The sequence below is a fragment of the Eurosta solidaginis genome, chromosome 2 (assembly GCF_040869045.1).
Source record: "Eurosta solidaginis isolate ZX-2024a chromosome 2, ASM4086904v1, whole genome shotgun sequence".
Taxonomy (NCBI): Eukaryota; Metazoa; Arthropoda; class Insecta; order Diptera; family Tephritidae; genus Eurosta; species Eurosta solidaginis.
Window position 1 is genome coordinate 39,161,384 of NC_090320.1, and position 17,266 is coordinate 39,178,649.

A 17,266-nucleotide genomic window follows, 5' to 3' on the forward strand; every position below is an offset into this window, starting at 1 on the left:
GTATCTAAGGAATAAAAAAAGAGAAAATTTATTACGTTGCAATGGGAAGTGTTTGAAAAGTTGTAATAAAAGAAATTATTGTTGCCTTTAGAGTTTCGAGTACCGATGGAGTGTTTTTATATTGTTTGGCTGTTTTTTAGGTGGTGGTCGGATGGTATAAAAACAATATTTACATTAAGACCAATAAGTATTTATGCTCGCTAGTGTGCTGACAAAAAGGTGGTTGGAATTTGGAATGGAACTTGCTCTAAAAGGAGAAGGATATATTTACTCCTTCAGAGTTTTTATGCTTTTAGTTATGTTTTTGCATAGGAAAGCTGCTTCAAGTAGCATTTTTTAGTTATGCGTACATTGGACAGCCTCTCATTACTGATGACCGTGCAAAGAGTTAACAAACCTACTTTCCCCCGCTACTGCAATTCCAGACTTGTATGTACAATACCAAATAGATTCGAGGGGCTGTTTAGCGTAACCCCTTCAAGGGTTGCCAGCGTAATATATAGCTTCTCCAACCCAAATGTCAACCTCACTTATCGCTGGCGATTCGTGTTTCAATAACAGCCGAGGATCTGGCGCACCCGAACTCCTGTGGATCTAGGGGGTGGGAGGGCTGTATGACCTAGAAGGTCGCATGTGATCATACCAAATCATTCCCGAGATGGTCGGGCTTGGTACCGGATCGTACCGGATCTGCATCCGGCAAAGGACCATCAACATCGGTAATACACCCCAAGGCCTTCGGGGAGCGTCGTTATCGGTACAACAATAACAACCACAACTGCAAGCAATGGGAGAATCGCGCCACCAGCACCAACTTAGTTCAAGATCTCGAGGTAGCCATGCTGATGGATGAATGGTCAGCTGGTAAATTGAATTGCTGATCTCTAACGGTCTTCTCGGTTACGCAGGTTAGGTGGCTTGTATAAGTGCCTTCACAACGTACATCGGTTTCGCGAGAGAGTAATCAATCCAAACATAACAGAAATATAACTACGGCGGAAAGGACAAACCTCTTGTGGCGGAGTACTAGAGCGTATGCTTTTACTCTCCAGAGTCCACCAAAAGCACAAGCAGCATCAACAACAGAAAAAAGGTATAGCTGGGTACTAACAAGAGAGTCAGGGAACCAACTTCCAATTTAAAGCCGTAGTGCATGGACCTCTTAGGAAGAAAAAATAAGGGCTAAGGCCAAGGTCAGATCAACAAACCTCAACGGAAAGTACCACTAAAGCAAGAAGGACTACAATTTCGGACACAAACAAATACCGGACGCACGTTACACTGACAAAGACGGATACGGCGACATGGATCATGACAAATACAAAGTGGTAGCGAACGCTGTTACCACTTCTGACAGAGTCCGAAGAGGATACGCTTTCATCCTACCCAGTACACCAAAAGCCAACCAACAGAAACAAGAAACAAAAAAGATCCACCTGGTTACGAACAACAGAACCCGGGAACCCAGTTTAAACTCAAAGGAAGCTAGAGGAGTCAACTGAAGTGCACAGGTCTCTAAGGTAAAAAAAGGTCAGAGCCGACGTAGCAGGTGCAAGCCGACGTGATATACGCTTAAATTAGGTACCAATATAGAGAGCTGTGTGGAGATAGAAGTCAAGCAGTTGAGACTTTCCAAGCGGAGCATGCGTGACAACCCGACCGGAACTCTGTTGGTTTTTGACGCTCTTTAGAACCCCTGGGGTTACACGGTCATCAAGTGTGCAGATAAGGTCTCTTTGGAATTTCTATCCTGTTGTGTAGCAAAAATTAGCGAAGAGTTAAAAGACATCTAACTAAAGCTCATGCTTGCCACAGAGGTTTCGAAAAGACCCGGGCGTATAACGAGATCGTCGTTGGCATTCGCACGGCCAAATTGAAGGTCTTTCGTGGTGACATAGTCTAGGACGAGGATGAGTTTGAACGGATGGAAGGGGCAGCACAACTGCTGCAGGGTACTAACTTATAAGTTCGGTATTCAACAGAAAACAAAATGCATACAGATTAACTTGCAGCTCTCTAAAAGTGCTACGGATAAGATAAAAATATTGCTCAGCGAGCAGGATATCAACATCAGCTTCATCCAAAAGAGACCTGGGTCTGCACTTTTTGTTTACCGACCAGTCCAACCTAACCTAACATGGTTTACCAAGGCTATAAAAGTACGTTATTCTGAAAATGTAGTTTACGATTATCACATAGTACAGGGTTCAGTTGGAGTAATATATTGTGCCTTATTTTTCTTAAAAATTCCTTAGAAAGTCTCTACTACAAATAAAAATAATTAATGTTTAAGCAAAGGTTTCCATAGACGCATGAACTGAGTTTTAGATAGTTGCTGCCCTAATGCACTCAATAAGATGGGAACGTATCATACTGAGAAAAGGCCAACCAGGTATCCTCTTTCTACTTGTCGATGTGAGCTTATGTATATGCAATGAAGTGACAGTTGTCACATAAATTATGACATAATTGTAGGCTGTTCATAATTCGATACACTGTGTAGCAGCACGTTTAGCTTTTAGCAACGCATACAATTACATATTTAATGGAGCAAATAAAATACCAACACCAACTTTCTTGTGACCATATCCTAAACTATCTCAACACTCAATCAGCATTTCCACAATTGCAATTTTCTGCGTTCTAACCGCTAAACACTTGCTGTATCGACAAACATCAAACGCAAACTTACCGAAATTCCTCAGCTGTCATCCCGGAAATTGTCGTTTGATTGTTCTGATTCCACATAAGCGCTTCCGTTGTAAGATGTCCTTCAGCCGCAATGCGCATTTGTTCCTTGGTGCATGTAATGCCTTCATTCTCCAAATTCACTTCATACCAATTGTCCTCATACCAACCTGAAAGTAGAAAAACATATATATGTATAAACGTAAATACAAAGATGAAATGCATATATGTATGTATGTGTGAGTGTGTAAGTTGGCAGTTAAATACAAGTTGAGCTAAGCCAGAGAAAATACAAAATTGATGCATTTAAAAGTTGCGACAGGCATACAAATATATTTATTTCTTAGCAAAAGCACATATGCACACGCACACACATATACACACGAATATTTGTATGTAATATATTTCAACGAAATATTGGAAAGAGATTCACGTTGGCGCGGAAAAATGCACACTTTGCTATTTCAAAAGTAACAAGTTTCGCATATGAAGTTTGTGGCAGAGAAAGTGCAACCATTAAATGCTCCGCTGTAGTCAAGGCTATAAAAAGGTGTTGACGGGTTCGATGTGTTGAGGTAAGCGACGGTGCGGCAGAGCGTAAGAGCTGCACAAAAGCGTTTAAAGGGAAAAACTTTAGAAAGTTTGCTGATAGATGTGGCGCGGCGCGCCTTTCTTATATTGAGCGAGTTATTGAGCGCATTCACATGCATATAGCTACAACAGTGTTTTTGTATGTATGTGAGTGTATGTAAAGGAACTGTTTGCTTGCGCAAGCATGAGATAAATCTTTTGTTATTAAAGTTAAAGCTCACAGCTAAGTTTTCAATGTGGTAATGTGCATGTGTGTGCAAATCGTAGCATACATAAAGGCGTAATCACAGATGCATGAGTTTTGGCATGGGATTTTATAACGAAGTGCGAAATATTTATATGCTTTTTCTTCTGCTTTTGAAACTTGTTAATAAATATGTAAATGTGGTTGATCGAATTGCTTTCGTGTTATTGAAATTGATTTTTGATTTTATATACATGCGTTTCAAATCCAAATTTTGATTAAAAAAATTGTATCACTATTGCCTCTCAGCATACTTAAAGTATGATTATCAGTTGCTTTCTATTGCTGTATAGGGGGAAAAATTTAGATGACAGTCTAGCCGAATTGGTATAAGCTGCGATCATAAACTACGCCAAACCTGGCACTAAATGTAATGCTTATCTAAAATATAAAAGTGAGTCGCTGAATGTGTTGCTAAGCGCAAAACTTGAGAACGGTTGGACCGACTTCCCCATTGATTTTTTTCGACTATTTTTTGAAGTCCGAGGATGGTTCCTACGTAGAGAAAAAAGGACCCGGAAGTAGAGCAGGGACCGGCCTATTCTAAACAAAAATGTAGCGCAATTTGCTTGAAATTTGGTTTAAGGTTACTTCCTTGACTAGCTTTCTATTTGAGAAATTTTTCTTTCCGGGAACTGGACGAATGACGGAGCTATTGCAACCAAGTAAGAAAGTCTAAGTTTGGTTGAAACCGAATACTACATACCCATCTTCGAACTTGAAACGCTTTTGTTGTTTGCTTTGTGTGGTTAATAGTGCTATAAGGTTGCGCAGTAATACATATGGGCAAATTCCAAAAACTTTTACTTTTTTGATAACTCGGGTTTTACACACGGGCAAAAAAAATTTAAGGCCAGAAAAAAGTAAAAGACATTAAGTCTGACCTTTTGGCTATCCGATCTGATGATTTTAAAAATCGAGAAAGTTGATAGTAAGTTTTTGCAGAACTTCGAAACGTAAAAAACGTCGATTTTTACACTTTTTCAAGCGATACCATTGATTTTTTTTTTTTTTTTGAATTTTTTCGATAAAATTTTGAGGCATCGCTGAAACGCTATGGAATTTAGACTAAATGTTGTTTTTGAGACGGAGATTCTAAAGTATGAGCAAAATTAATGTGCCTCTCCAATACTCAAAACTTTCACCAATCAAAGTAGCGATACTTTTTTTTTTTGTCATTTTCAATATTGACAGTTTTTTGCTTATAACTTTTTGATGCAACTGAGTATTGAAAAATGGATTAAGCACGATAATAGCCTATCCCGGACTAAAAATATGTGGGGCTTCAAATTCGATTTGTCCCTTTCAGTTTTGAAGGTAGAGGCAGAAAAGTGGAAGCACTTGGTTGCGTAAATTTTTTTCAGGAGCATGTTTTTTTGTGGGTACAGTTACAATTTTACTTTTATTACTTCATACCCGTTTGTTAATTTTTTCTCTACACCACAGTAGTATACTATCATCTTGGAATATTCACGCAAAGAAAGTTATTGATGTTTGTACATGGAGCAATTATACGAAATTTCCGACAAAAATTGGCAATCGTCAAAAAGTGTAGATTTTTTTTTTTTGTAAGCCAGGTTTTATTTAAAAGTAAATGTAAAGAAACCAAAATTTGGAAAAAAATTAAAAAAAAAAATGTCTATACTCTTTTTGACGATTGCCATATTATTTCATATTTTTGCCGATATCTCTAAAACCGGATTTCGGGTATTAAAACGTTTTTACCTAAACATACTTCGTTCACATATCTATATGTTTTTAAAGTTTCAAAAGAATCGATAGAAAGGTTTTAAACTAAATGTGTTGCAAACTTTGCAGTCAAAAATATTTGGCGGTTATTCGGTTTTATATTTTTACCGGTAACTACAAAACCGGGTCTCGTGTATGAAAAAAATTTTACAAAGCTAACAGCTACATATATCTCCATATTTTGTTAAAATTTCGATATAATCGGTACAGAAGTGTTGAAATAAATATATATTTAACATTGCGACCTCAATTTATATATATTTGGCTCGATCTTTTGACTATATCTTTTTGAGGCGTTATGTAAGACGAGTAACTGCGATGCAGTATAGCTCCAATTTACCCCTCAATGTTCCTAACAAAAAGATATTTGCGTGATACCATGTTTCAAAAAAAAAAAAATTGTTTTCTCCAAAAAAAGCAAACTTTGGCAGATTTCCCCATATGTGGTTCTCTTCTGAACTCATTTTCGTTCAAAAGAAGCAAAAAGGATACAGGGGCTACCACTATCGAACTTAAGCGGGTAAAAATACAATTTAACATTTGTAGCTATCAAAAAAATTTTTAAGGCAAATTTCTTTCGGATTAGTAGATTTTTATTCGTTTTATAGCATTAAAAGTATTTTGAAAAGAGTAACAAAAAAAAAAGGGGCGGGTGATGCCCATTTTCAAAAATTGTTTAAGTTTTGTGCTAAGCTCAAACATACACTACCCACTACTGAGGTAGAATATCAGTCAAATATAGTTAAATACCATAGAGTTATTGCAAACTTTGTTGAGGTTAGACCTTAATGAAACGTGGGCGTGGTCTTTAACCTATTTTGATTATCTTACTCGAGTCTTTATATATTGGCAAGGATAGTGTCTCTGCCAAATTTCATTGTAATACCTTTAATAGCTTTTGATTTACTGCTTATTAAACTTCCAAGTATTCTTCTACTAAATGTGTGTGGTTCAACGCCCATATACCAAAATGTTTTTGGATTCGTGTTTTGCGTCCTAAAACGAATCGACCTACCAAATTTCATTAGCGGTATTCGTTTTGTAAATTATCTAATTTTTTCCATATTTCTCAATTTTCGATTTTCATTTTCAATACCAATCTACTCTGGGTCCAGATAAGACGGTGTACCGAAATTGTTGAAGATATCTAAATTTTTGCTAAAGTTATCGTGTTAACGGACGCAAAGACGAACAGAAATGGCTTAATCAATTTCTTTTCGATACCGTTGACTTTGATACAGGGAAGTATATATCTATCTCGATTCCTTTATACCTGTACAACCAACCGCTATCGAATCAAAGTTATAATACCCTGTGTACAAGTACAGCTGGGTATAAAAATTATTTTTTAAACGGGGTCGCCTCTCGGCAGTTCTTTGGCAAATATTCTGAGTGTATTTTCCCTAAAAAGTTTTTAAGTGATGACTTATCTGCCTTGCAGCTGCTGTTGGGAGTCGACATAAAACATTTAGGCCTTGTCCCGAAAATTTGTAGGCGAAATTAAAAAGGAGCACGGTCGAAAAGTGGAAGCGAAGCTCAGCCTAAGTCTCTTCGGAGATAAATCGCGCAAATTTGATATATTTTTATTTCTGTTTTTCTCTAATTATCTTTGTGTCCGTAGACTTCTTATTCTGCTTCTCGCTCTCTCTTACACCCCCATTCCGATTCAAAATCCTTCTCCCGTTCTTTCGCTAACGCTAAACTTCTATCGTCAAAAATACCAAGTGCGCAAAAAAGTATGCAACACGTAGAACAATGTCGTCACATACTTTTACATATTACTTAGACGGTTATTCCTTATAAACATGAGGTTCTAAATGTTGCATAATTTTCTGCCCAGTTGATACTGCTTTGGATATTTTTGGTCATGGAGTTTTAGCATTAGCGATGGTTGGGATTTGGGGCTGATATCGATCTGGAATTCAAGGTTGCTCTTTGGAAATGCAAGAAATATGTTAATAATCGATGCTTTTAGGCGCTTGTGTTTTTCCCTGTTGGGCTTGTTCTGCTTACATAATGTGAGAAATGCTTAAAGGCTAAAAGCGTCGCTTTGCGTCAATTTATTAACATTCTCTTTTTAATTTAATAAAAATTAATAATTGATCAGCCACACATAAGAGGGAATTACTTTTTGATTGGTGACCTTTGAACTAAATTAATAATTTTTAATCACTCAATACCTATCTGTCACTTTGCCGCAAACTATTTTTCGACATGAATTGATACTAAAATAAAATTGGTTGATAAAAGTGAAAACAAATGCAATAACAAATAAAGTAATGGCCTTAATTCGGTCATAACGAAAATTCTTACAATTTGTTGTTAAAATACTCATCAACTCAATGCAAATATTTACCAACAACCAAGCATTAAGTTGTGTTAATTTTGCATACGATGACAGGCTGCTTCAACCGTCAGCAACATTTCCATGTTCAAATATACAAATTGATTACAACGAAACTGCATTAGCCCTTTAAAAACAAAAATTAATTTCAAAGTTAACTATTTTTAGTGGCACTTAGAAACTCGTTGTTTTTTTTTTTTATTTATTTATGTAAATGTATGCAATGAATAAAATTGGTTGTTGGTTTTATGCTCGACAGCGCGTTTTAAAATAAAATGCAGTGAAAGAGGAAGGAGAAGAATAAGAACAAGTAAGGAAGGCTAAGTTCGGGTGTAACCGAACATTACATACTCAGTTGAGAGCTATGGAGACAAAATAAGGAAAATCACCATGTAGGAAAATGAACCTAGGGTAACCCTGAAATGTGGTTGTATGACATGTGTATCAAATGGAAGGTATTAAAGAGTATTTTAAGAGAGAGTAGGCCATAGTTCTATGGATGGACGCCATTTAGGGATATCGCCATAAAGGTGGACCAGGGCTGACTCTAGAATATGTTTGTACGATATGGGTATCAAATGAAAGGTGATAATGAGTATTTTAAAAGGGAATGGGCTTTAGTTCTATAGGTGAACGCCTTTTCGAGAAATCCCCATAAAGGTGGACCAGGGGTGACTCTAGAATATGTTTGTACGATATGGGTATGAAATGAAAGCTGTTAATGAGTATTTTGAAAAGGAGTGATCCTTAGTTCCCTAGGTGGACGCCGTTTCGAGATATCGCCATAAAGGTGGACCAGGGGTGTCTCTAGTTGTACGATATGGGAATCAAATGAAAGGTGTTACTGAGCGTTTTAAGAGGGAGTGGGCATTAGGTCTATAGGTGGACGCCTTTTCGAAATGTCGCCATTAGGGTGGGCCAGGGGTGACTCTAGAATGTTTGTACGATATGAGTATCAAAGGAAAGGTGTTACTGAGCATTTTAAGAGGGAGTGGACATTAGGTCTATAGGTGGACGCCTTTTCGAGATATCGCCATTAGGGTGGGCCAGGGGTGACTCTAGAATGTGTTTGTACGATATGGGTATCAAACGAAAGGTGTTACTGAGCATTTTAAGAGGGAGTGGGCATTAGGTCCATAGGTGGACGCCTTTTCGAGATATCGCCATTAGGGTGGGCCAGGGGTGACTCTGGAATGTGTTTGTACGATATGGGTATCAAATGAAAGGTGGTAATGAGTATTTAAAAGGGAGTAATCCTCAGTTCTATAGGTGGACGCCTTTTCGAGATATCGCCATAAAGGTTGACCAAGGGTGACTCTAGAATGTTTGTACGATATGGGTATCAAACGAAAGGTGTTACTGAGCATTTTAAGAGGGAGTGGGCATTAGGTCTATAGGTGGACGCCTTTTCGAGATATCGCCATTAGGGTGGGCCAGGGGTGACTCTAGAATGTTTGTACGATATGGGTATCAAACGAAAGGTGTTACTGAGCATTTTAAGAGGGAGTGGGCATTAGGTCTATAGGTGGACGCCTTTTCGAGATATCGCCATTAGGGTGGGCCAGGGGTGACTATAGAATGTTTGTACGATATGGGTATCAAAGGAAAGGTGTTACTGAGCATTTTAAGAGGGAGTGGACATTAGGTCTATAGGTGGACGCCTTTTCGAGATATCGCCATTAGGGTGGGCCAGGGGTGACTCTAGAATGTTTTTACGATATGGGTATCAAACGAAAGGTGTTACTGAGCATTTTAAGAGGGAGTGGGCATTAGGTCTATAGGTGGACGCCTTTTCGAGATATCGCCATTAGGGTGGGCCAGGGGTGACTCTAGAATGTTTGTACGATATGGGTATCAAAGGAAAGGTGTTACTGAGCATTTTAAGAGGGAGTGGACATTAGGTCTATAGGTGGACGCCTTTTCGAGATATCGCCATTAGGGTGGGCCAGGGGTGACTCTAGAATGTTTTTACGATATGGGTATCAAACGAAAGGTGTTACTGAGCATTTTAAGAGGGAGTGGGCATTAGGTCTATAGGTGCACGCCTTTTCGAGATATCGCCATTAGGGTGGACCAGGGTTGACTCTAGAATGTGTTTGTACGATATGGATATCAAATTAAAGGTATTGATGAGGGTTTTAAAAGCGAGTGGCCCTTAGATTTATATGTGAAGGCGTTCTCGCGATATCGACCAAATGTGGATCAGGTGATCCAGAAAATCATCTGTCGGGTACTGCTAATTTATTTATATATTCAATAACACTAACAGTATTCCTGCCAAGATTCCAAGGGCTGTTGATTTCGCCTTGTAGAACTTTTTCATTTTCTTCTACTTAATATGGTAGGTGTCACACCCATTTTACAAAGTTTTTTCCAAAGTTATATTTTGCGTCAATAAACCAATCCAGTTACCATGTTTCATCCCTTTTTTCGTATTTGGTATAGAATTATGGCATTTTTTTAATTTTTCGTAATTTTCGATATCGATAAAGTGGGCGTGGTTATGGTCGGATTTCGGCCATTTTTTATACCAAGATAAAGTGAGTTCAGATAAGTATGTGGGCTAAGTTTAGTAAAGATATATCGGTTTTTGCTCAAGTTATTGTGTTAACGGCCGAGCGGAAGGACAGACGGTGGACTGTGTATAAAAACTGGGCGTGAATTCCACCGATTTCGCCCATTTTCACAGAGAACAGTTAACGTCATAGAATCTATGCTCCTACCAAATTTCAAAAGGATTGGTAAATTTTTGTTCGACTTATGGCATTAAAAGTATTCTAGACACACTAAATGAAAATGGGCGGGGCCACGCCCATTTTGAAATTTTCTTTTATTTTTGTATTTTGTTGCATCATATCATTACTGGAGTTGAATTTTGACTTAATTTACTTATATACAGTAAAGTTATTAAATTTTTTGTTAAAATTTGAATTTAAAAAAAATTTTTTTTAAAAAGTGGGCGTGTTCTTCGTCCAATTTTGCTAATTTTTATTTAGCACATATATAGTAATAGTAGTAACGTTCCTGCCAAATTTCATCATGATATCTTCAACGACTGCCAAATTACAGCTTCTACCAAGTTTCATCGCTTCAACCGCCTTTGGCAATGAATTATCGCATTTTTTCGGTTTTTCAAAATTTTCGATATCGAAAAAGTGGGCGTGGTTATAGTCCGATATCGTTCATTTTAAATAGCGATCTGAGATGAGTGCCCAGGAACCTACATACCAAATTTCATCAAGATACCTCAAAATTCACTCAAGTTATCGTGTTAACGGACAGACGGACGGACGGACATGGCTCAATCAAATTTTTTCTGGATCCTGATTATTTTGATATATGGAAGTCTATATCTATCTCGATTCCTTTATATATGTACAACCAACCGTTATCCAATCAAACTTAATATACTCTGTGAGCTCTGCTCAACTGAGTATAAAAATAAGAGAAAGTAGGAGAAGAGGAGAGAAAGAAGAAAAGGAGGGAGAATAAGAATCCTGGCTTGATAACTATTTTTAGAGCAAAAAAAAACAAAAAAAAATTTTTTTTTGAAAAGCCTTTGACTCCAGATTTGTGCAAAGTTCAAATATTGATAAATATTTACCAAGCATACTATTTATGTATGACTTAATTTTAAAATAGTTCATGGTTTTATTGCGGTATTTGGTTCGCTAATAGGGCGAAGGATGTTCATAGATATTTATCTAAGTTTTTGAAAGCTTTTCAAACATTTTGCATGGAATTAGCAAAAGCTTGTCAAACTAAATTAAAATAGTACGCTAGCAAATAAAAGTTTCTGTCTTTATTAGAATTAATTTAGCTAGAATGAAAGCTATAAAATTAGAAAAGCCTTGTTCGATTTGGGATTTGAGTAGCTCTAAATATATATTGTGTATTACTGAAGTTTTTTTTAAACAACAACGTATGCTTCGTATAAGCTCTTGGTGAACTTTCAAGCTCCTAGCTGTAAAAATAAAATAACTAAACAAATTTTTTTAAGTTAAACTGTTTTATTGAAAACAATACTTACGTGAAGTAATAATAATACTAAAAGCTGGAAAATAATTAGGTAGGTACTGCTCATCACACTCCTCATCAATTTAGGACGTTGATCGGCAATTAAATAAAAGCGTTGGGCGCGTAAAATTTCTAAAAATGTCAGGCGTAGCATAACCTGATTAAGTTGGTCTTACTTATGACTATCAATAGAATTTGCACGCGCCCAATGCTTTTATTTTATTGTCTGATCAACACCCTAATCAACACCCTAGGGGTGTGATGACTTGTACCTAGGACCTACCTAATTATTTTCTAGCTTTTAATATTATTATTACTTCACGTAAGTATTGTTTTCAATGAAACCGTTTAACTTAAACATTTTTTTATACCTTTCATGAACATGAAATGGTATATTAACTTTGGTCCGATGTTTGTAACGTTGAGAAATATAGAAGATACTCTCACCATTAAGTATACCGAATTGATCAGGGCGACAAACTGAGTTTATATAGCCATGTCCGTCTGTCCATCCGTCTCCTGTTTGAACGCAAACTAGTCCCTCAAATTTTGAGATATCTCAATGAAATTTGGCACAATAGACATTTGTCGAATCCGGTAGGATCGGACCACTATAACATATATCTGCCATACAACCGATCGTTCAGATAAGACGATTTTGGTCCTTCCTGCCGCAATTTAGAAAGAATAAACGTGAAACTCGGTGATATATATTTTAATGTATCATAAAAAATATCCTGAAAAAATCACTTTGATTGGAGCTATATATAGTTATATCACATACAACCGATTGTTCAGATAGAAAGATTTTTAGCCATTTCTCCCTTAATTTAGGAAGTATAAACGTGAAACTCGGTGAAATATATTTTAATATATCATAGAAGATTTTCTGAAAAAATCACTTTGATCGGAGCTAAATATAGTATATATCCCATACAACCGATCGTTCAGATAGAAAGATTTTTGGCCATTTCTCCCTTAGTTTCCAATATAAAAACGTGAAACTTGGTGATATATATTATAATATATCATATAAGATTTCCTGTAAAAATCATTTCGATCGGAGCTATATATAATATATATCCCATACAACCGATCGTTCAGATAAGGGGGTTTTTTGCCATTTTTTATTTTATATTTATCTTAAAAATCGTTTAGGTGTATACACCTGTTCACTATATATTTCTTATCTTGCACATCTGATTATTTGGAGACTACGAACGGGATAAGATTATTGTGCAGCCCCATTCATGAAAGGTATGAAGTCGTCGGCACAGCCGAAGACAGTCTCGTCCTTACTTGTTTTTAATTATTTTATTTTCAAGTTTTTAGTCTTTATTTAATTGCCTATTATTTCTCATTCTAGTAAGTTCATTTAGTGACTCATTATGAAAAGGACTCTTTCCTGACAGTTTGTTACAATCTAAGTCCTCAATACACAAAGATTTTACTCGACTCGTATGATTGTCCCTCCTCGAAATTCAAAGTATTTTGATGTCACTTCTACTGGACTGTATGTGATATTTGTTCCAAATATGAACCAAATCGGACCACAAATTCGTAAACAACGGCCAGCCTGTCAAGTCAAGCTAAATAAACCGTTTAAAAAGAGACTGACATGACTATATCAACTCAGCTTGTCATCTTGATCATATTGACCCAGCAGGAAAATAAGCTAATGACAAGCTAACTAAAAGTTTTGATATAATAAACTAATTTTCACTATTAACTGTGTGTTTTTTTTTAACATGTGTATACATATGCACTTAATATTTATATGAACCGCTAAGGGCATAACGTTATTTAAATAATAAAATAATTGTAAGGCGCGATAACCTCCGAAGAGATCTAAGGCCGAGATTCTCTTCCAATTTGCGTCGTGCTCCTCTTGATTTTCCCTACAAATTGGCCGAACGGGACCTGCATGTTTTATGCCGACTCCGATCGGCATCTGCAAGGCAGATGAGTTTTCACTGAGAGCTTTTCATGGCAGAAATACGCTTGCCAAACACTGCCGAGAGCGACCCAGCTTAGACAATTTTCTTCTAATTGAAAAACCTTATTTCTAAAATTTTGATGTTGCTTTGCCCGGGGTGTGAACCTAGGGCATACGGTGTGGCAGGCGGAGCACGCTAACATCACACAACGGTGGCCGCCAACGTTATTTACATTCATGAAATTGTTAGGCATGGAATTAATACTTAAAATTGTATGTGTTTTCACTACTCTTCGTTTTCAATTTTAGTATGCGTTATACACTTTGAACTACGGACAAACTTAATATACCACTTCTTTTTAATTTAAGGTATTAAGAGCAGTGGACATTTTTTAATAGCGTTGCGCTTGACTTTGCCTGAAGCATTGCTTCATTTTGAGTGGCTCCTCCTCGAGTTTAAATTTTGTATAGAACTGGTGTTTTTTTTTTAATGTGCCTTGGAACAAAAATTAACAGAAAAGTAATGAAGCTAGACCGGCTGACCATAAGTAGGTAATAATATGGATAAAACATCCGTCACTACTTTAAGGCGTCTATAAATTTAGTGCTATTTGAGGCGTGTTAAAAATTGTTTCTCCCTGCACGAATATGCAAATCTTCCAAATTTCTTTCAGATATTTTTATGCGCCTATATAGTTAAGTTAAACTTGGGGAAATATTCCATGAGTGTAAGCTGTTGTTAGTGTTATAGAGAAAAAAATATGAGATGCTGTTGGTGTTCGCGGCGAAATGGGAAGAAAGTGTATCGTTATGGCCGGTAGGGAGTTTCCACCCTGTACGCATTAATGTTCTTCTTAATTTCCTCCAACTTCTTCTTTGCTTTTAAATATTTAATTCAGTTTTGAAGAGTATTCCATAAATATAAGCTTGGCTTAGTTTTTTTTGCAGAATAATTAGTTAAATTGACGTCAGTAGCCATTTTTTATAATCTACGTGACACAAACATTTAACTAACTCCTGCCTACTTTTAGGCGCAACTGATCTCACAGAGCTCACAGAGTATATTAACTTTGTTCGTATAACGGTAATCCGTAACGGCATAAACTAATCGAGATAGATATAGACTTCCATATATCAAAATCATCAGTATCGAAAAAAAATTTGATTGAGCCATGTCCGTCCGTCCGTCCGTTAACACGATAACTTGAGTAAATTTTGAGGTATCTTTATGAAATTTGGTATGTAGGTTCCTGGGTGCATATCGCTATTTAAAATGAACGAAATCGGACTACAACCACGCCCACTTTTTCGATATCGAAAAACCGAAAAAGTGCGATAATTCATTACCAAAAACGAATATAGCGATGAAACTTGGTAGGTGCGTTGGCCTTATGACGAAAAAAATAAAATTAGTAAAATTTTGAACAATGGGCGTGGCACCGCCCACTTTTAAAAAAAGATAATTTAAAAGTTTTGCAAGCTGTAATTTCGCAGTCGTTGAAGATATCATGATGCAATTTGGCAGGCACGTTCCTCCTATTACTATATGTGTGCTAAATAAAAATTAGCAAAAACGGATGACGAACACGCCCACTTTTAAACAAAGATTTTTTTTAAAGTCAAATTTTAACAAAAATTTTAATGTCTTTACAGTATATAAGTAAAGTATGTCAACATTCAGCTCCAGTAATGATATGGTGCAACAAAATACAAAAATAAAAGAAAATTTCGAAATGGGTGTGGCTCCGCCCTTTTTCATTTAATTCGTCTACAATACTTTTAAGGTCATAAGTCCAACAGACATTTATCAATCCAAGTGAATTTTGGCAGGTGCATAGACTCTATGCCGATAACTGTTTCCTGCGAAAATGGGCGAAATCGGTTGAAGCCACGCCCAGTTTTTATACACAGCCGACCTTCTGTCCTTCCGCTCGGCCGTTAACACGATAACTTGAGCAAAAATCGATATATCTTTACTAAACTCATTTCACGTACTTATCTGAACTCAATTTGTATTGGTATAAAAAATGGCCGAAATCCGACTATGACCACGCCCACTTTTTCGATATCGAAAATTACCAAAAACGAAAAAAATGCCATAATTCTATACCAAATACGACAAAAGGGATGAAACATGGTATTTGGATTGGTTTATTGACGCAAAATATTTGATACCCATATCGTACAAACAAATTCTAGAGTCACCCCTGGTCCACCTTTAGGCCGATATCTCGAAAAGGCGACCACCTATACAACTACCACCACTCTCTTTTAAAACCCTCATTAATACCTTTAATTTGATACCCATATCGTATAAACACAATCTAGAGTCACCTATGGTCCACCTTTATGGCGATATCTCGAAAAGGCGTCCACCTATACAACTAAGGCCCACACCCTTTGAAAATACTCATAAACACCTTTCATTTGATACCCATATCGCACAAACATATTCTAGGGTCACCCCTGGTCCACCTTTATGGCGATGTTTCGAAAAGGCGTCCAACTATAGAACTAAGGCCCACTCCCTTTTAAAATACTCATTAACACTTTTCATTTGATACCCATATCGTACAAACACAGTCTAGAATCACCCGTGGTCAACCTTTATGGCGATATCTCGAAAAGGCGTCCACCTATAGAACTAAGGCCCACTCCCTTTTAAAATACTCATTAACACTTTTCATTTGATACCCATATCGTACAAACACATTCTAGAGTCACCCCTGGTCCACCTTTATGGCGATATCTCGAAAAGGCGTCAACCTATACAACTAAGGCCCACTCCCTTTGAAAATACTCATTAACACTTTTCATTTGATACCCATATCGTACATACACATTCTAGAATCACCCGTGGTCCACGTTTATGGCGATATCTGGAAAAGGCGTCCACCTATAGAACTACAACCCACTCTCCTTTAAAATACTCTTAAATGCCTTCCATTTGATATCCATATCACACAACCACATTCCAGGTTTACCCTAGGTTCATTTTCCTACATTGTGATTTTCCCTTATTTTGTCTCCAAATCTCTCAGCTGAGTATGTAATGTTCGGTTACACCCGAACTTAGCCTTCCCTACTTGCTGCTCTTCAACAACACTGACATAAAAAGGTTTTCCTAAGTTCCCGGTTCTAGTGCCTAGGTCTCATTTGCACGAGCTTTTTAATTGAACAATTTTGAGACGCCAATTCTTTTTACTTTCCAGCCAGATCACAAAATCCGCAATTTTTTTTTTAACTATTAATCTATAGCTCACAAAAGCTTCTTCGTCAACTGCAAATAAACTTTTGATAATACAAACACACAGCTTTTAATACGGATTTCCTATAATAAAATTTTAAAAAAAGTTGGCATTCTCGTTTGCTTAATTTCACTTTAATATCCTTTTTGTTTGTTTTAATTTTTTCAACTTCCTCTTCTTTTTCTCCTTGCAAGCTACTTAAATAGTTGTTATTCTCTACTTTGTTTGCAGAAGTGAGTTTAAGCTGGCGCAGGAAATTTTAATCCTTTTAACGGCAATTCAAATTTATCGCGAAAACAAAATTTATAGAGTACTAATAAGCTTCGCAGTAAGTGAGAAAAGAAGTTGGGGAACAGTAAACATTATGTTAAGCTGGATAGCAAAATATTGAAAGTGACCATAACGACTAAGTAAAGAAATTGCAAAGCATGTGATTGCGAAACTTGAGC

The 17,266-nt window shown here is 36.8% G+C and overlaps 1 protein-coding gene across 7 annotated transcripts in view; it reads right to left on the reverse strand.

The window, feature by feature from the left end:
- The window catches only part of GABA-B-R1 (gamma-aminobutyric acid type B receptor subunit 1), a 724,819-nt gene that overhangs the window by 136,804 nt on the left and 570,749 nt on the right, over positions 1-17,266 (reverse strand). For all 7 annotated transcript variants that reach the window (XM_067765072.1, XM_067765071.1, XM_067765070.1 and 4 more), the window contains one exon: positions 2,693-2,858. In XM_067765072.1, coding sequence (XP_067621173.1) covers positions 2,693-2,858 — 166 coding nt within the window. The remainder of the gene's footprint in view (positions 1-2,692; positions 2,859-17,266) is intronic.